The sequence below is a fragment of the Quercus suber genome, unplaced genomic scaffold (assembly GCF_002906115.3).
Source record: "Quercus suber isolate HL8 unplaced genomic scaffold, Cork oak 2.0 scaffold_547, whole genome shotgun sequence".
Lineage (NCBI taxonomy): Eukaryota > Viridiplantae > Streptophyta > Magnoliopsida > Fagales > Fagaceae > Quercus > Quercus suber.
Genome location: NW_027069995.1, coordinates 394,024 through 414,623, shown reverse-complemented (window position 1 = coordinate 414,623; position 20,600 = coordinate 394,024). Strand labels below are relative to the sequence as shown.

The following is a 20,600-nucleotide window of genomic DNA, read 5'->3' as shown; positions in this document are numbered from 1 at the left end:
TTATTTCACGTTACAAAGGTGGAGAAAATTAATCATCATTCTAAAAATCTTTCTATATTAAATTTTCTCACTTTAGATATAGATTTGCAACACATGCAATAATTCTAAAATTGAAAATCCATCATCAAATTGAAGTTGAAACTGCCCATGAATCATATATTTCGTACCTTGAATGTTTAATCATGAACCTGGCTTTCTGCCCTCCTTGTACCTGAAATGAACTTGTATTTAACCATCAACATATATATATATATATATAATATACCTCTTGTGTCTCTTATAAAAGAATCCCATATTAATTAACAACAGTAGATTAAGTTGATCAACTCTTTCTCAATCAGTTGGGTCGAGAGGTGGATAGTCTTGGACCTTACATTCATCACCGCATCTACAACCGTTGAAGCATCCCGGCCATTTCAAGTAGTAGCTTTTAAGGAATTAGAAAAAAGTAACTTGTAAGTACATATTATACAATCAAAAACTGAACCAACGAACAAAACAGAGGACCATTAACCCCTCAAGCCTCACCAAAACATAGCAAAGCAAATGAAGTAGGACAGATAAATAATAAATTATTACAAACAGATACATACTAAATTATTACAAAGGCTTTTTTGCCTAAAAACTCATACTTCATTTAAAAATAAATAAAAACACAAAAACAACAACAATAACAAAGAAGCAGGACAGACGCAATAAAGAGAGCAACAATCACACAATTAAAATAGGCCAACATTGGTGGTTAACAACGCCTTTGTTAACATAGTCCGTAAAAGTTGGTAGCCTTTAATAGAACAATTTTCCTCAACCAACATGCAAACATGATATTGCAAATTCCATTGAAAGCAAATTCATCCACGCTAGCCCTTGGGATTTGAAAAATAGTAAATTCATGTAAATAATTTAGTCTATATATATATAGTCAAATACGTATTATTCGACAACAATAGATTTCAATTTCATTGAGACATTTTGTCAAACACTTAGGGTTGGCCTATTTTCACAAAGGATATCAACTCTTACATCATTCTCTCAACCATTATACCAGCAAAACATGAGAAAGAGAAAGAATTACAGAGAGAAAAAGCAAGAAAGCTGGTAAATTTGTCAAACAAAATTGGATTTTGAATAACATATGAAAGACTTTGTATGTTTTGAATAAAAGGAAGATAGTCTATATATAAAATAAAATAAAAAAGAGAATAATCAAATAAGATACCCAAATTGGATTGCAAACATATATTATTAAATAGAAACTCACCTGGAGAGGAAACAGATTTTGAATGAAGGGTATCGATTCATGTTGATGGGCTGGCCTTTCTTTACAAACGATATTGGTTTAAACGACAGAAGAAAGCTTGGAATGAAGGTAAAGAAGGTAAAAAGACTGGAGGCAGGGGAACATGTATGCAGAGAGAGGCATGAAGGAAATTGTGTGTTTGAAGAAGGATATGGGACTTCGTGAAGAAGAAGAGAGGGAGTTTGATGAGTCTGTGTTACTGTGTTTGCATTTATGGGGGAAGAGTGTTTTTTAATCGGGTTTTGGTTTTGGGGTGAAGGAAATTTTCGGGTTTTAATTAGGCTTTTAGATTTTTTTTTTTTTAATATTGTGCTGACGTGAAAAATTGTGAGAGCTTCAAAAGTTTCGGTTTTATATATATATATATATATATATTACAAAAATGTTGTGATAATTTGTTGTGTACATAAAACATCTCTCAACTCAAACAAATATACCTTTTGGTTTTCTACACATTGTTGTCAATGATGACTAGTTTAAAATGGTAAGTGGGACTTGTCCTTTTGTTTCTTTCCCATGTGCAAAGCATATTATAGTACGGGTTCATGGTACATAATAAACATAATAAAAATGCTTTTGTTTTTTTAGAGAAGTCAGGGGGCAACTGCCCCTCTCGCCCCCTCCCTCCGCCAATGATATTACATTCTTTGCTTTATAATTAAGTGCTGTGAATCCTAATGATAATATTTCAAGAACAATGGATGAAAGTAATGATTAAAACAATTTTGAATCAAATAATTCATGTAGGGATAAGGGCCCAAAAACTGTATATTGGGCTTTGAGCCTTATCCGAGGACGTTGATTGGCCTGAGCATGAATAAACAGTTATGAGGATGTTAAGTTCAAAATCCCATGAGTAAGATGCAAACGGAAAGACTGGGAAAGGTGGTCCGAGGAGGGTTATCTCCTCGGATGAGTAAAGCACAGATCAAATATATATATCCTATCATTCAAAGTGACATTTCAAAATATTCTACTGATAGGGATGTGTATTATAAACGTACAAGAAGGACAGAAGCATAGAAATATCTAAGGAAAAGCTACTGCCTCCGCACTGAATGTTCTGCAGCTAACTTTTCGACCGCATTTATGTGGAGAAGACTCCTGAACAGTGCTGCTTTAGCTATCCCAACTCACTGAGGGTCAGAGAGGGTGTCCGATGAGACAAGCATTCAAGTAGTGGCTTGGATGATCAATAAATGGAGGGCTAAGATCAGAAATAGTGAGATACATAATGTAAGAGACCCCTGGAGAAGAGGACGATGACAAAAATTAAGAAGAAAAACATTGTAGCAATCAGAAATCAAACTTGTAATCGAACTTTGAAAGAGATATATAGGAACCAATCTCCTCGGACATTGCCGAGGACATTTTTCCTTAGTGTAAATTTGTTATCTTCATTCCTTTGTCATCAAGATCTACTTTACTTGTTGTTTGATTCATTAAAGCCAGTTTTCCAACTCATTATTTACAAATTCATTGTTTTGGGCTTTTTGGGTCTAAGTTCATTTATCTTTTGGGATAGGAATTCAAAACTGGTCCTTACAATTCCTATTAGAATAATATGAAAACACAAGAAGCGTGATTAGAAAATAGTAAAAGTTGGAAGAATGTACGTATATATATATATATATATATATATTTTTTTTTTTTTAATTTAATTTATTATAACCTTTTAAATATTATACAAAGAAGATTTTCTAAGAATAATTATAAATATGTCTTAAACATTTTAACAAAGCAATTCAATAGGATTAGGATTAAAATATGCTTTATGTTGAAAATAGTTATGTTATAATTTTGTGATATTTATTCTTTTTAAATATAAAATAATTTATTCATAATAGACATGTACATACACTACAACAAAAAATGTTTATTACAACAAAAAAAATCGTTGCAATAACATTGAAGTCATTGCAATAGTTTATGCAAAGTGTTGCATTGAGGTAATAAGTTTGTGCTACAAAAAAATTTTGTTGCAATAAACCTTAAATATTTTAATGAAAATTTTGATGTAATAATATATTTGCTATTGCAATAAACAATTTATTACTTCGAATATCTTGTAGCAATAGGCTATTATTTCATGAATTTTATTACAATAGATTGTAAAGAATTGACAAAAATAATTTGGGTTCAAATTATTGCAACGGTATATTTATTGTAATAGTTAATTTTTTCATATTTTTTCTTACAATAGATTGTAAAATAATTGGAATTAGATCATTTTAATAATATATTCATTGCAGCTTCATGTTTGTCATTGCAATAGATTGTAAAATAATTGATATTTTAGTTATTGCAATGTTAAATTTGTTGCAATAAGCCATTTCTTTGAAATTTTTATTATAACATATTTCAAAATATATAATTGGTATCAAGTTATTACAATGGTTTCTTCAATTTAAGTTATTAAAAAAAAAATTGATTTCTTTAATTTAAGTTATTGCAAAAAAATATTATAAATTCAATTTAGTATTAAAATCTCTATTGCAACTGAAAATTATAAATTGTTACAACTAATTATTATTAATGTAATAATTTATTATTTTTAAGTTACTATTGCAACGACTTTTAATTTTTAGATGTGATACGATGTCTAATACCACTATACTAATTTTGTTGTATTAACACTTGATGTAATAGACTTATTTTGGTGTAGTGTATATTCATATGAATTGGAAAATCAAGTATCCTTGAAAAAACACAAAACAAAACTAAATCCACAGATGTCAAGGCATTTCACAAGCAGAATGGTTAGAACCGAAATGTTCATCTCCATTTCTAATCTCCTCAGCCTGGTTCTTTTCTTGTGTGCGCTTGGACCTGCCTTCCTAGGAGCTATTATACCCACTTCATGTACCAGCAACCTCACTTTCAGGTGCTCACAAATGGAGAAGGATGCTCTTCTTCACTTCAAAGAAGGTCTCACAGATCCAGCAGGTTGCCTCTCTTCTTGGGTTGGCAAAGATTGTTGTAGCTGGATAGGTGTTGGATGTGACAACAATACATCTCATGTCGTCGAGCGTGACCTCAGAAACCGATTTCAGTTTAGCGACTATAGTAATGAGGGCATGCAAAAGTACAACAAGTCGTAATTGAGGGGTAAGATAAGTCCTTCTCTACTCAATTTAAAGTATCTGAGTTATCTAGACCTAAGCCAGAACAATTTTGAAGGCATCAATATTCCAAACTTCTTGGTTTCCCTTGAAAGTTTGAATTATCTTAATCTCTCTTACTCACTATTCACCAGTGTTATTCCTCCCCATCTTGGGAATCTGTCAAAGTTGCAATATCTTGTCCTTAATTCCAATTCATTCCCCTTCTCATAGTACTCTCTCGTTAGAAGATTGGAAGTCAAAAGTCTACAGTGGCTTGTTGGTCTCCGTTCTCTAAAGTACCTTGAAATGAGCTTTGTAAATATTGGGGAAGTTAAACCAGATTGGCTACATGCAGTTAATATGTTTCCTTCTTTGTTGGAGTTAGACCTAAGTGGATGTAGACTTGTTACTCTTCCCCAGTCTATTTCCTCCATCAACTTCACATCTCTTACATTCCTTGATATCTCCTCAGAAAAAGATGCAAGAATCATTTCATCACTTTTACTCAAGTTCCCTAAGCATTGTGGGATTCCTCCTGACAAATCATTTTGTGCGAGGTCCAAGATTTGAAGACTTGAAAAAAGGCAGAATTGTTGAGGAATGTCACTGTCAAAAAAGTTGGATCTTAGGCTTGACCTTAATAATGATGACAAGCTCTCTCCTATCCATGCCGGTAGTTTTCCGTAAAATTTATTTCCTGCAAGATCAAGGTTCAACAATTTTGTGCAATTCTTTAAGAAAGAAGGGAATTGTCCTTCAAGATGATTTTTGCCCAATGATAACCACCTTAGTGAACTCAAAAATTGCATTGAACTTGGAAGTTTGCCAGATATGTTGTTATTTGCAACGTCTAGAAAAACTAAATTGTGCAATTCCTCCCAATGAGGAAGTTCTCTAGCCAAGCAATTGTTTCGTAAAGCAAGGATTTCCAAATTTTTTAGCATTCCAATAGAAGGGGGGATTGTACCATTTATAAAATTTGAAGAGAGATCCAAGAAATATAACAAGGGCAATATTTCACCTACGTTTTCTGGCATAGTTCCAGAAAACATATTTTCACGGAGAAGCACAAATTCCATCTTTTTACTAGGAAAAAGTGGGACTTGGCCATCAAAATTGTTGAAACTCAGATCTAAGTTAAATAAAAGATGATAAGATTGAAAGTGTGGTACCTGTGGAATGGTATCTTTAATCCTTGAGAAGGAATTCCAAAAGCCTTGTGGAATGGTATCAGAAATGCCAACATTCCTAAGCGTAAGAGAGAAAAGTTCAGTTTGAGTTTGAACCCACGCCGGAAAGTTTGGGCCTATCAACATGCTTTCAATTTGGGCTATTAACAAGTTAAAAGGAGGAACCCAGTCATGTTTCACATCTAAAACCAACGACCATGTTGCAGAATCTACAATCAAGCGTAAATAACTTAATCTTGTGAGATTCTGAAAATGAGCTTCAGTTAAGACACCTTTCCAATTACCAATAAGATCCAAATCAGTAAGCATCGATAGTTTTCCCACATTTTTCGAAATAGTTCCATTGAACATATTTCCGTAGAGAGAAAGTTCTTGTAGAGAGGACATGTTTCCTATAGAATCTGGAATTGAACCCCAAAAGGAATTAGCCTTGATGTCTAGAGTTTTCAACATCTTGAGTGCTCCCAAAGAGTATGGCAATTTACCCCAAGCAATCTATTAGAATTCAAACATAGCAATTCTAGTTTGCCATTGGAACATTGTGACAATCCATCTACAAACTCAGTTATCTCCCCACTTATGCCACTGCACTCCAGAACAAATTTTTGCAGGTTCCAAAGTTTACCAAATGAGAATGGTATCTTACCAGTAAAGTTGTTTCCAGATAAATCCAAATTGCTCAAGTTGGTTAGATGTCCCAGACCAACTAGTAACTGACTTTCAATATAATTATATGAAAGATCAAGCTCTCGCAAAGAAACCAAATTAGCAAATACATTAGGAATGGCACCTCAAAGGTAATTGGATCCAATATTAAGTGTTGAAAGGCCAGTCAAATTTGACAACCATAGAGGTATTGATGAGTTAAAAAAGTTGTAAGAGATATCAAGGAATGTAAGAGATGTGAAGTTGATGGAGGAAATAGACTGGGGAAGAGTAACAAGTCTACAACCACTTAGGTCTAACTCCAACAAAGAAGGAAGCATATTAACTACATGTAGCCAATCTGGTTTAACTTCCCCAATATTTACAAAGCTCATTTCAAGGAACTTTAGAGAAGGGAGACCAACAAGCCACTGTAGACTTTTGACTTCCAATCTTCTAACGAGAGAGTACTCTGAGAAGGGGAATGAATTGGAATTAAGGACAAGATATTGCAACTTTGACAGATTCCCAAGATGGGGAGGAATAACACTGGTGAATAGTGAGTAAGAGAGATTAAGATAATTCAAACTCAATCTATCGCCAACCCAAGAAGAGAGGCGACCTGCTGGATCTGTGAGACCTTCTTTGAAGTGAAGAAGAGCATTCTTCTCCATTTGTGAGCACCTGAAAGTGAGGTTGCTGGTACATGAAGTGGGTATAATAGCTCCTAGGAAGGCAGGTCCCAGCGCACACAAGAAAAGAACCAGGCTGAGGAGATTAGAAATGGAGATGAACATTTCGGTTCTAACCATTCTGCTTGTGAAATGCCTTGACATCTGTGGATTCAGTTTTGTTTTGTGTTTTTTCAAGGATACTTGATTTTCCAATTCAAATGAATACACACTACACCAAAATAAGTCTATTACATCAAGTTTAATACAACAAAATTAGTATAGTGGTATTAGACATAATATCACATCTAAAAATTAAAAGTCATTGCAATAGTAACTTAAAAATAGTAAATTATTACATTAATAATAATTAGTTGTAATAATTTATAATTTTCAGTTGCAATAGAGATTTTAATACTAAATTGAATTTATAATTTTTTTTTGCAATAACTTAAATTAAAGAAATCAATTTTTTTTTAATAACTTAAATTGAAGAAATCATTGTAATAACTTGATACCAATTATATATTTTGCAATATGTTATAATAGAAATTTCAAAGATGGCTTATTGCAACAAATTTAACATTGCAATAATTAAAATATCAATTATTTTACAATCTATTGCAATGACAAACATGAAGCTGCAATGAATATATTATTACAATGATCTAATTCCAATTATTTTACAATCTATTGTAAGAAAAAATATGAAAAAATTAACTATTACAATAAATATACCGTTGCATAATTAAATTTTTTGTAACACAACTATATGAACAAATTATTTTTGTCAATTCTTTACAATCTATTGTAATAAAATTCATGAAATAATAGCCTATTGCTACAAGATATTCGAAGTAATAAATTGTTTATTGCAACAGCAAATATATTATTACATCAAAATTTTCATTAAAATATTTAAGGTTTATTGCAACAAAATTTTTTTGTAGCACAAACTTATTACCTCAAATTTTATTGCAACACTTCGCATAAACTATTGCAATGACTTCAATATTATTGCAACGATTTTTTGTTGTTGTAGTGATATTAATAAAATTAAGGTTAACCACACTTCTCTAAAAGAAAATTTTCTAGCGCCACCGGTGTGCAAGGGCTCGCAAGGGTGCTATCGTAGCTTAAGCAATCAGTTATTTAAGGTTGGTCAATGCCTCAATAGTATCGAGCCTAGCTTGTTGCTGGTTAGGCCCTTGTTGATTGAGTTTAGGATGTGGAGTTCTATGCCAAATGACAACTACAATGTGAGTTGCTATTTTTGGAGGTGGGTTAATTGGGAAAAGATGAGGTGGTTTGTGGTCACTTGCAGTGGTAGCTGGGGTTGTTGGTTAGGGGATTGTCATAAGTCTGGCCATATGGGTCAAGTTTGATATGGGTTTCAAAGCATGGGATTTATAGGGCCTAATGGGTTATAGGTTTGGTATGGGCTTGGTTAATTTGAGTAAATTGGGTTAGATAGGGTGATTATGGGTTATGAGTTGGTAATAAGGAGGCAGAGAGGTTGCTTTGGTGAGTTGTTGGCAAACGTGGCAAAACGGTAGGTCGGGTTTGAGTTTGGGTTTAGGTTCAGTCGATATGTATTTTTCCCAAAAATAAATAAATAAATAAATGTGTTTGCCATGTGGTAAGTCATGCAACAAGTTATTTGACAAAGAAAAAAACATACAAGAAATTACAAATGCCTTGTTAGATAGCTAATTTGACAAAGAAAAAAAACATATAAGAAATTTACAATCTTGAAAACAAAGAGAGAAATTTATAATTTGCTTCACTCTTCACACTTAGTGATGCTTTTTACACATGTTTATAATTTCAAATATATTCTTTTGACTTCACTATAAATAGATTATCTTGGCATGTATTTTATCATTTAATATCTAAAAAATTTTACTTATTGCCTTATTCAAGTAAGAATAATGCCCCAATCTATCTTTCAATTCGTTTGTCAATTGAGTTTGAGTTGTGCACTGTAAAACTTAAAACAAACAAGTAAACCGACCATGTATTATTTATTTATTTTTTAAACGAGTTGGATCACAAGTCAACTCGTTTTTATTTCAAATTAAAAGGAGATCATGTTTAAATTGGGTTATCTGTTGTTGGGTCCCAGCCCATTTTTCCATGTCTAGTTGTTGGGATTAATTGAATGTTGAGTTCAAATAATAGCAATTTTAGAAAATAAAAATAAGAAAAAATAAAAGAGAAACAACATAAGTCCTAGGCTTGACCACCTAAAACTGGCCAATCTTAGACTTCACCTCCTGAGGATGCTTTGATATATATTAGGAAGTAATGACCAAGCCTTTGACCAAGCTATTCCACTTTTTGTGATGAGATATCTCAAAAACTCAATAGGTCAATAATGTGGTGAATTGAATTTGATATCTTCAAGTTTAAGTCACGCCCAAGACCATAAGCCTACCACCACGATTGACAATACATTTGTAATGGTCACATAGTAAAATTTTGATATATTGTATTTGTTAGGCATAAATGCACTTTTAATCCCTACATTTTGACTTTATTTCTATTTTGGTCCATTCTTTTTTAATTTTAATGCATGCAGTCCCTAAAATAAATAAATAAAAACGTTATCATTTTGGTCCCTACCAACATTTTACTAACAGAAAATAGCCTATGTGACAAACAAAGTGCACAGTTGACGCACAGAACGCATACGTGGCCATTAAAATAATAATAAAATTTGTTATTTGGCATTTAAACAATGCCACATCAGCATTTTAAGTATTAAAAAAAGTCACGTCATAATTTTTTCTTTTCATTAATTATTTTTAAAAAACAAAATTTTAGTTACTATTTAATTTTTTAAATAATTATTTTAAAAAATTAAAATAAAATTTTCTTTTCTTTTCTTTTCATTATTTTGTTGGAAGAACATTTGTTTATGTTCTTTGTGTTTTTCCCATGACTGTTTGTTCATGTTATTCATGTTTTTAGTAAATTAATCTTTCTTTCCTTTTCTTTTCTTTGTCTTTCTAGTACTTTCGTTATAACCGAACATATCAAAATTCAAAACTCAGATCAAACAATAATCAACACACACCAACCCAAACCCATGAATTAACATAAACCAACCAAAATTCAAAACCCAGAATCAACATACACCAACCAAAATTGAACCTAGAAACATATCTGCATACCCATAAATTTGAACCTAACATACACCAACTAAAATCAAAAGATCCACATCCTCTTTGTTCACAAAATCAACACCAATCTCTAAGTTGGAAACTCACCGATCCATCAAAACACATAATCACATCCAACTTGGAAACTCACCGATCTCCACTATTCTCCAAATCCCACCATTCACAAACTAGACCTTCGGAATCACACCCATAAACCTACAAATTTGCCACAAAATCACAACACCAATCCGCCACAAACGTAGATTAACAAAAATCACAACCCACAACCCACCATTGAAATACACTAACATCTATCTCCACCACCGAGTTGAGAGATAGAAAGATGAAAGCAAGAGACCCACTCATTTGAGAGAGAGAAGAGAGAGAGAGAGAGAGAGAGAGAGAGAGAGAAAGGCTTCCAAGTTTAGAAAGGATGAGCTTGAACCATTTGGGTTTGTGTTTAAGCTAAATCAAAAGATAAAGAGAGTGGGTTGGTCAGAGAAAGAAAAGAAAGAACCACCACCGGTTATGGTGGTAGTGGAGGCGATAAGCAAACGAGGCCAACCATGGAATTAGAGAGAGATCTAAGAGTTTTGGAAGTGAGAGAGAGAGACAGAGAAAGACAAAGAGGAAGGTTTGAGGAAAAGTAGGGGAACTAGTTTGATAAGGAAGTGTTAGGGTTGAAGTTTTTTTTTGAGTGTGTGAGTGGGAGAATTTTTTGTGCTTGTGAATGAGAATTTGTTGGATTTGGTTGCCAAGAAATACTTAATATATTTTTTAAAAAACTACTATTGATCTAAGTTTCAATGTGTTTGGTTATATAAAAATTACAAGAAAGACAAAGAAAAAACAAGAAAATAAGGATTATTTTGCTAGGAGTATAAGTCATGTTTTAGGAAAGAACATAAAGAACATGACCATTTTCTTCCGAAAAAATTAATGAAAGGAATAAAAAAATAATTTAATTATCTTATTTATTTTTAAAAAATAGAAATTCATAATTTTTAATTTTTTTCTAATGTGTTTTTTTTTTTATTGATTTAGATGTTGACATGGACTTTTTAAATATTAATTAAATTTTTTATTATTATTGTAATAGCAACGTCAATATTTAGTGTGTTAACAGTGCACTCTATTTGCTATGTAGGTAATTTTCATTAATGAGACGACAATAAAAACCAAAATGAGACAAATTTTTTCATTTTGAAGACTGAAAACAGTAAAATAGAAAAAGAGGGACAAAAAAGGTATGATGCTAAAATGTAAGTTCCAATAGTGCACTTAAGCCTATTCGTTAAAGTCATATAATTAAGGAGGAAATAATAATATGTGAAGAGGAGCACCATTGCCTGTGAGGCCATATTGTAGGAGCGTAGGACAATTTTGAAAAGTAGCAAGCTTTGACCACCAAAACCAATCACCAAAGCGCAGCCAAAGGGCGCAAAAGGCAAGTCAAAGAGAAAGAGAGGATTGAGATTGATCATTGACAATTGAACATTTGCAAGCTTCCTCTTTGTCCTTAAACCATTACCCATACAACATACGACATCGTTTCATAGGTAAAATGGGGAGGCTAGTAGGTGGGACAATATGGAACAAGGAGGAGTCAGCAATGACTTGTGCGATGAATGCTGTCTTCGATTTCGTCAGATTTGCGGAGTTTGAGATCCTCTTCTTTCTTTTCTTCTTCATCGCTTTTCTCCTCTTCAAAGACCTTGTCAGTCTCTCTCTCCCACTCTATGTTCTTTGCAATTTTTAATGTTTTATAATCTTGTCTGTTTAATAATTTTAATCACATATCATTCATTAAAACAAGCCACCTAACTGCACAAAGGGTTTAAAATAGGCTAAAATTTGAGATACAATCCATTCCTCATTCCTCATTGCAATTGCCAATAGGATTAATGATATAGTAATAAAGTTGAAAATAAACCCCCCAAAAAAATCGACACAATTTCTTGCCCTTGAAAGTTGAATATAAATTCCAAAAGCCTTTACCCTTCGACCTTCAACCTTCAAGGAATATGGGCACCCATATATCACCTTTATGAGTTTATAACTTTAAATATTACAAACAAAAACCTAGCTTTGTTTCTCATTATTAAAAAAAATAAAACACCTTGTAAGCGAGGTAAGTTTTCTTTGGAAATTGATTTTTATTATACTTTGGTTTTATTAACACAGCAACATCAATTTTTTGTGTGTAATGTCACTCATCTTCTGTTAAACCACTCTTCTCTATGCTCTGAAAGCTACTTCAGAGAGGAGGGAAAAAAAGTAGAAATGTCTCCTTTGTAACCAAAAAGGGTATTAGGTTTTGAAACCTATCTGTCTACTCCAGATAAAGAACACAGACAAGAACATTACATCCAAAAAATGCAAAGAGAAAAACAGTCCCAAGCAATCCATTTTTCGGAAACTACCAGCCAAAAACACGTTGTAAGTTTCCAATAACTTTAATACACCTATAGAAAATGTATATCTTTTAGTAATTATCCATTAATAGTGTGAAAGGAAGTTGAGAAATTACTAAAACTCACTTGCTCCATTTGCTCCAACTTGAGATCAACCTCTAGTGCGGACACCACAGGATAGCACATCTATGGAGATTATCTTAATCGTTTATGTTATATTTATTTGTGTTTATCTTTCGTATTGGATTAGTATTTGAGATTGTTAAGATTATCAGATTAGTATTTGAGATTGTTTAGGATTTATTTAGGAGAGTTTATCTTTATCATTGTGATTCCTAGAAGCTGTATATAAAGCTCTAGATGGTTCCTTTTGTATTTTACAGACTATTATTATTATAATTGAGATTATTGCAGAGATTGCATAGTGTTTGTTTGGTGGTGATTACAAACACCTTAGGTGGGAAGCCTAAGATTCTACGGTATGACTAATCTAGGTGAGAAGCCTAGGTTGTCCTACATCAACTTTGTATCAAAGCCCAACCTGATCTCCCCTTTCAGCAACCCAAAATCACAACTGACAACCCACAGCCACACTTACCATCAGAAAACAAATCAACCGTCAGACATGCCATTACTCAAATACTTACCCCACGAGATTTGCAAAACAAAGCAACCCAATTTCTTGCCTCACAAGATCTGCAACCCAGAACCTAAACCAATCCATACCATATACCCCTTTTGGCCACACGAATTCTTCATCCCAAAACCAACAAAGAAACCCACTACTCCCTCCAAGCCTGTGACCCCCATTTGTACCCGACTCTAGGACCACCACTAGGGGGAAAAAAAAAATAGATCCACAACTTCAACCTGCCAGATTAAGAACAAGAGAGCTGAAAGCCAACACCAAGCCACCGATCCCACCAACTGAATGACACCATCGCACAACCCATCGCCGAAATCTGCTGTCGACATCACCATGCCACTTCACAAAACACTGAGATCTGACTCACTAGCTCTGATCTCCACCTTTGAGTGCCGCTGACAGTCATCGCCGACAAGCCCATGTCGCCTCTTTGCCGTCAACTCCAGTGATGTTTCATGATTGCTCCGCCACTTCTTCTCTTTTAGTTTTCCACTGTTTCTAGTTTCTTTAGCTTCAGTGTTTAATGTTTCAGTTTAACGTGTTACTGTTTGACACTAATAGATTTTAGTTTTATATTGTAGTCTTTCTTTATTGTATTTCAAAAAAAAAAGAAAAAAGTCAAGTCAAGTCAAGTCCAAGAAGCAGGTAGAAGTCTTAAGAAGTTTCCACTTCCACTACACGTAAGGAACCACAAGCCCAACTTCCCATTGTTAGTAGCGTGACCCACTGTCCAGTGAGGCCCGGGTTGTTAAGTCAGCCCAACCAAGGTGTGGACTTTCCTATCTTGATGAATTGAAATGTATTTTCAAATTTAATATCAATATGTCTACTATGTGCCTCAATTTTACCTTCAGTAACATGCTACTACCTTTATCCTTTGTTCTGCTTAAACTTTCACATAACTTTGTTATTTTAGCTGCTGGTTTATTTTCTTTCAGCCTTTTATTTTAGCCATAAAAATTTCAAAAAAAATTTAAAAAAAAATCCTTTAAAGTAATTAATTCTCAGTATTAGTAGTTGAACTAGCCTAATCACATTGTAACAATTAGGTCCTTTTAATTTAATTCTCGTTGAAGCTAGTACTGCTTGAATGCAACAACCTATGGAATTCATGACTTCTCTTCATATATACTTCAACTTGAGTATTATCCTTACTATTCACTTGCTAAATTAGTTTGTTGATCTTTTTGCATGCATTTGCGTAGTGGTCGTCTAGTAACTAGTTCTGAAGAACAGTGTAATTCCAAATTAGAGTCTAGTTTTGAATCCCACTCTAGTCCCCAATCCTACCTGAACATGGATCCTCCTCCCTAAGATGAATTAAGACAAGCCATTGCAGAGCTTACTACCCGTCTAGGCCACTTAGAGGCTAGGTATGATGAGGATAATGCACATAATGGAAGAAATAATAATAAACATGGCCCTCATCCTAGGCAAGACCATAGAGATAATGAAGACAACTCAGCAAAGCATATCAAAGTTGAGGCCCCTACCTTCGATGGTGTTAGAAACCCTTGGGTCTACAATGATTAGGTGCAAAAGATGAAGCATTTTTTTTTTTTTTGAGTGGTATGAATTGTCTAAGGACAAAAAGGTTAGGTTTGCCAAAATGAAACTTGTAGGAAGAGAAAAACTCCATTGGGATAGTGTTGTCAACCACCTCCGTAAGACCTGCCAACCACCCATAGGACAAAAAGGTTAGGTTTGCCAAAATGAAACTTGTAGGAAGAGAAAAACTCCATTGGGATAGTGTTGTCAACCACCTCCGTAAGACCTGCCAACCACCCATAACTCTTTGGGAAGAAATGAAGGCAAAGCTCAATTAAAAGTACTTTCCAATATCTCATCAAGGCAACTTGTTGGATCAATGGCATGATTTGAGATAAGATAATAAGTCTGCTACTGAGTACGTAGAACAATTTGAAGAGTGCAGGATACGTAGCAATGCAACTGAAGATGAGCCAATTACCTTGAGTAGATTTAGGAAAGGTCTCAATTATGATCTTCAAAGAGAATTGGTGGCCCGACAGATCTCAACTCTTGATGATGCTTATATCTTAGTGCAAGATTTAGAGCTGATCCCTATGCCCTAAGGTGGAAGGAGATTTGACAATCGCATGTTGCCTCACAACAATTTTGAAGGTCCCCAAGGTAGATACCTCCAAGGTACCCAAAATAGGCCTTATCCCAACAATAGATCCTTACACATAGAAGAGAATCCTTAGGGTAGATACCAACAAGGTCCTCAAACTAGACCCAATCCCAACAATAGGTCCTTACGCCCAGAAGACAAAGGAAGAGTGTGGTTAAAGAGACATTTAGGCCCAATTCTAGAATCCAGTGTTTTAAGTGTCAAGGCTTTGGTCATATGGCTGCCTAATGTCCTGATAAGACTTTGTAGATTGAAGAATTGGATGGAGAGGAAGAGGTAGAAGAAGTAGTCTATGAGCCTAACATTGAAGACATTGTAGAAATAGGAGAGGATGATTCCACCCAATTAGCTTGCATTAGAGCCCTACCATCTTTTGATAATCTCAGTGAGGGTAGTCTTGATACTCCTGTAGTGAGTGTTGTTAGGTGTACTCTAGCACAGTCCAAAGAAAGTGATGATTGGAAAAGAAATACTATCTTCCAAACCTTTGTCAAGTGTGGAACCACAAATTTCAAGGTTATAATTGACAGTGGAAGTTGCATTAATGCAGTCTCTTCTAAACTTGTCTCTCTCTTAGGTTTGAAGTTAGTTGCCCATCCTAAGCCCTATAAAGTTTCTTGGGTAGATGATTCATCTATCACCATCAAGGAAAGGTGTCTTGTTCCTATTCATATCCTCTTTTACAAGGCTCAGATTTCATGTGATGTGATTCTAATGGATGTAGGACACATAATTTTGGGATGGACATGGCTCTATGATTTAGATGTCACTCTTTATGGTCGCTCAAACTCTTGTTCCTTCATGCACAATGGACAAAGGATTAAACTTAACCCAATCAAAACTAAGTTTGTTAGTGCAAGTAAGGCTAAAGAAGAGCCCAAAAAGTAAAGTATGAACCTCATCAGTCCCAAAGAACTTGAAAAAGCTATCAATAGCTTTGGTTGTTAAGGAAGTTGCACTAGATAGCTTTGAAAAACCAAGAAAAGAAGTACGGTCAGTGCTTCAAGAGTTCCAAGATGTTTTTCCTAAGGAGCTCCCAAATCAGTTGCCCTTTATGCGTGATATTCAACACGCCATAGATCTTGTCCCAGGAGCAGGACTTCCAAATTTGCCCCACTATAGAATGAGCCCTCCTCAGCATGATGAGATGGCTAGACAAGTGGAAGAGCTATTGCACAAAGGATTTGTACGTGAAAGCTTATGCCCATATGCAGTCCCTACACTTTTGACCCCAAAGAAAGATGGATCCTGGAGAATGTGCGTGGATAGTCGCGCAATCAATAAGATTACTATGAAGTATCGTTTTCCTATTCCTAAGTTAGATGATATGTTTGATATGATGTCAGGAGCCACAATCTTTTTGAAAATTGATTTGAAAAGTGGATACCATCAAATTAGGATCCGCCTAGGTGATAAATGGAAGATTGATTTTAAGACAAAGATGGTCTATATGAGTGGCTTGTAATGCCCTTTGGTTTATCAAATGTTCCTAGTACTTTTATGAGAATGATGACACAAGTACTAAGGCCTTTCATGGGCAAATTTGTGGTAATGTACTTTGATGACATCCTCATTTATAGTAAATCAAAGGAGCAACATTTGGACCATTTTAAACAAGTTTGTTTCACTTTGAGGAAAAAAAACTTGTATGTCAACCTCAAGAAATGCTCTTTTTTCACTGATAGTATCATTTTCTTAGGTTTTGTGGTCTCATCTAAAGGAGTTTCTACTGACCCACAAAAAGTCAAGGCCATAGTGGATTGGCTCAAGCCCAAGAACATTCATGAGGTTCGTAGTTTTCATGGGCTTGCAACTTTCTATCGCCGCTTCATACATGGATTTAGTACAATCATGGCACCAATCACTGATTATATGAACCAAGGCGAATTCCAATGGTCAAATGCTGCTAGTAAAGCATTTTAAGAAATCAAGAAGAAGATGACAGAAGCACCAGTGATGCGCCTACAGACTATGATAAGGTCTTTGAAGTGGAATGTGATGCGTCTGGTGTAGGCATAAAAGGAGTTCTTAGCCAAGATTATTACCCTATAGCTTACTTTAGTGAGAAATTAAATGAGGCTAAGAAGAAGTATTCAACATATGATAAGGAACTTTATGTTGTGGTACAAGCTTTAAGATATTGGAGCCATTATTTGACACCCCATGAGTTTGTCATTTATTCTGATCATGATGCTTTTCGCCACATCAATTCCTAAAAGAAATTAAATGCTTAACATGTCCCTTGGGTTAAGTATTTGCAAAGATTCTGTTTTGCTTTGAGACATAAATCTAGTGTTGAGAATAAGGTAGCTGATGCTTTGAGTAGTCGAGTCGCCTTACTTTCTGTGATGAGCACAAAAGTCATAGGATTTGAGAAGTTGCAAGAAGAGTATGAATCTTGCCCAAATTTTGGAGAAGTGTACACTACACTTAGGACTGAGCATCTTCAGGTTGTTGATGATTTTATCCTCCAAGATGGCTACTTGTTTAAAGCCAATAAGCTTTGTATCCCCCGCACATCAGTTAGAGACATTTTGGTTTGGGAAGTGCACGCAGGAGGACTTTCAGGACATTTTGGATGTGATAAGTCAATTGAAAAGGTAGAGAGGCAGTTCTATTGACCAAGTCTTAAGAGGGATGTTGCTAAGATAATTGGTCAATGTCATCTGTGTCAACTAGCTAAGCATTGCAAGCAAAATATTGGCCTTTACACTCCTCTACCAGTTCCATACCGTCCTTGGGAGGATATTAGCATGGACTTTATACTAGGTCTCCCCTATACCCTTAGGAAGTTTGATTCCATCCTTGTAGTGGTAGACCGGTTCTCTAAGATGACTCACTTTTTTCCATGCTCTAAGACATCTGATGCATCCAAGGTAGCCAAGATTTTCTTTGATGAGATTGTTAAGTTTTATGGGTTACCTAAAACAATTGTGTCAAATAGGGATGTTAAATTCATAAGCTATTTTTAGAAGACCCTTTGGCACATGATGGGAACGAAGTTGAAATTCTCCACAGCATATCATTAATCATCCTCAAACTAATGGTGAAACTAAGGTTGTAAATAGGAGTCTAGAAAATCTTTTGAGGTGTCTCATAGGTGAGAATGGTAGGACTTAGAAATCTATTCTCCTTGTCGCCCAATTTGCATACAATAACTCAGTCAATAGGTCCATAGGTATGAGTCCATTTGAAGTTGTTCATGGTTATACACCTAGGAGACCTTTAGACCTCCCAATGTCCTCACATGATAGGGTTTCTGTGTCTACAATAGAGTTTGCTAGTCCCATGCATGAGCTGCAGAAAGAGATCAATAAATGAATTCATGCTAGTAATCTTAAGTATAAGACTCAGGCTGATTTACATTGACGCCATTTAGAATTTGATGTAGAAGATTATGTTATGATTTGTATTAGGCCTAAACGGTATCCTTCAAGAACCGTTAAGAAACTGCAGGCCCGCAGTGTTGGCCCATTCAAGGTATTAAAGAAACTTAGATCTATTGCTTATGTGATTGATATACTTTCAGATTATGGTATTAGTTCTACTTTTAATATTGTTGATTTAATTACTTTTAAAGGTCCAGCAGCTATTCCCTATGACCGTTTTGATGATCCACCATCTTCTTCTTTGGCTAACCCTATCCCTAGCCATACACCATCTTGTTTCCAAAAGGCACATAAAGATATTATTGTTATTTTGGATGAACAATCTCTTTTCACTAGGGATGGAATAGCTCAGTGCTTCTTGGTTCATTGGCGAGGACGACCTAATTCTAATTGTACATGAATCACCAAAGAGGAGTTGCAGCAGCTTGATCTTGCTCTTTTGGAAGCCTACTTGGATACACTTGCTACCACCTCATCTCTACCTCCTATCACCCGCACATATGAGCATCAACGGGGGTGCCATGCTAACCCAGTGAGCTTGTGGCTTGATGGAGCTTATTCTGATGTCACTTGATCCTTATGAGCTTTACTCGACGGGGTCGAGTTTCTCCCACCCCATGCGAACACCACATGATAGCACATCTGTGGAGATTATTTTTATCATTTATGTTATCTTTATTTGTGTTTATCTTTAGTATTGGATTAGTATTTAAGATTATTAGGATTATCAGATTAATATTTGAGATTGTTTAGGATTTGTTTAGGAGAATTTATCTTTATCATTGTGATTCCTGGAAGCGATATATAAAGCTCCAGATGGTTCTTTCTATATTTTACAGACTATTATTATTATTATTGAGATTATTGCAGAGATTGCATAGCGTTTGTTTGGTGGTGATTCCAAACACCTTAGGTGAGGAGCCTATGGCTCTAGGGTAGGACTAATCTAGGTGGGAAGTCTAGGTTGTCCTACATCAGCCTCCTTTGCTGCCTTAACAAGATGGGTTATACGATATTGGAGTTTTGCATTTTCCACAGCAAGCTTTTGCGCCTGCAAGTCACAAGTAAAAATATTTTGGCTCTCTTCGATACTATCCAAATTTGAAGAGAACACAATAGAAATCGGTAGAACCTTTGCTCGTTCTGAAACCAGCTCTGCATTAGCCTCTTCAAGCTTTGACTGAAAAGTTCACTTATCAATTTCAAATGGTCCTCATTTTTAGCACCTGAACAAGTATGGACACATAGATAAAAGTAGTTAGGACCAAATTTTGTAGCTTGGAAATTTCATCGGTTCAGTAAAGTGCCTTGGGACCTACCCTTCTCATTTGAAAGGGCAGCTTCTAGTCTGGACAAGCGTTCCTATTATATAAAAACCAGCTAGTTAGCAAAATTCCAGCGTAAATTGGAAAGGGGAAAAACAAACCTATATTATTTACATTAGAAACATAAATACTTTTTTACTAAATGAATTGCATCTAAGATATAAAGTGCAAATAAAAAAATAAAATAAAAAAAAAGCCACATGAAATCATTTTTTTAGACAATTAATTTTCAAATCGGGTTGAATGGGAACACATGAAATCATTTGAGACACCTGCAGCAGGTTCCTGACAAGCAAGTTTTTTTAAGGGAAAAACTTCCATCCAGTGATCTCCTACACTGGACGGGATATTGGGCCGACACGTGACCATTTTAGGATACATGTCGTGCTAGCTAGTGTCACCTTTGGTGAGAACTGAAGCCAAGCCAAACCTTTTTTTTTTTTAATGGGTAAGTTATAAACACGTTCACTGATTCTTGCTCTTCTGGAAATCAAATTGTTCTTTGTGGGCATAAAAATTTATGCCCAAACAATGTGATTTTCAACTTGCAAGCAATTCTATATGAAAAGAAGATACTTTTTTGTAGTCTTGTAATGAGGC

The 20,600-nt window shown here is 34.8% G+C and overlaps 2 protein-coding genes and 1 long non-coding RNA gene across 4 annotated transcripts; all 3 read right to left on the bottom strand.

Moving 5' to 3' along the window:
- Positions 1–102: 102 nt before the first annotated feature.
- Positions 103–1,664, bottom strand: LOC136063622 (uncharacterized). 2 transcript variants are annotated; one of them, XR_010625252.1, is made up of 3 exons: positions 1,262–1,600; positions 266–427; positions 103–211 (listed from the first exon to the last, which is right to left on the bottom strand). It is a non-coding gene; the product is annotated as an uncharacterized LOC136063622 (long non-coding RNA). The 2 variants fall into 2 exon arrangements; XR_010625251.1 differs by lacking the exon at positions 103–211 and having other exon boundaries at positions 273–427; positions 1,262–1,664.
- A 2,874-nt stretch (positions 1,665–4,538) lies between these two features.
- LOC136063611 (receptor-like protein EIX2) lies at positions 4,539–6,047 on the bottom strand. The gene has a single exon (XM_065764243.1). It carries the CDS (start codon positions 6,045–6,047, stop codon positions 4,539–4,541), a length of 1,509 nt encoding a protein of 502 aa, XP_065620315.1.
- Positions 6,048–6,385: 338 nt separating this feature from the next.
- LOC136063610 (receptor-like protein EIX1) lies at positions 6,386–6,913 on the bottom strand. Its single transcript, XM_065764242.1, has one exon. The coding sequence runs from the start codon at positions 6,911–6,913 to the stop codon at positions 6,386–6,388; it is 528 nt and encodes a 175-aa protein (XP_065620314.1).
- Between the last annotated feature and the right edge of the window lie 13,687 nt (positions 6,914–20,600).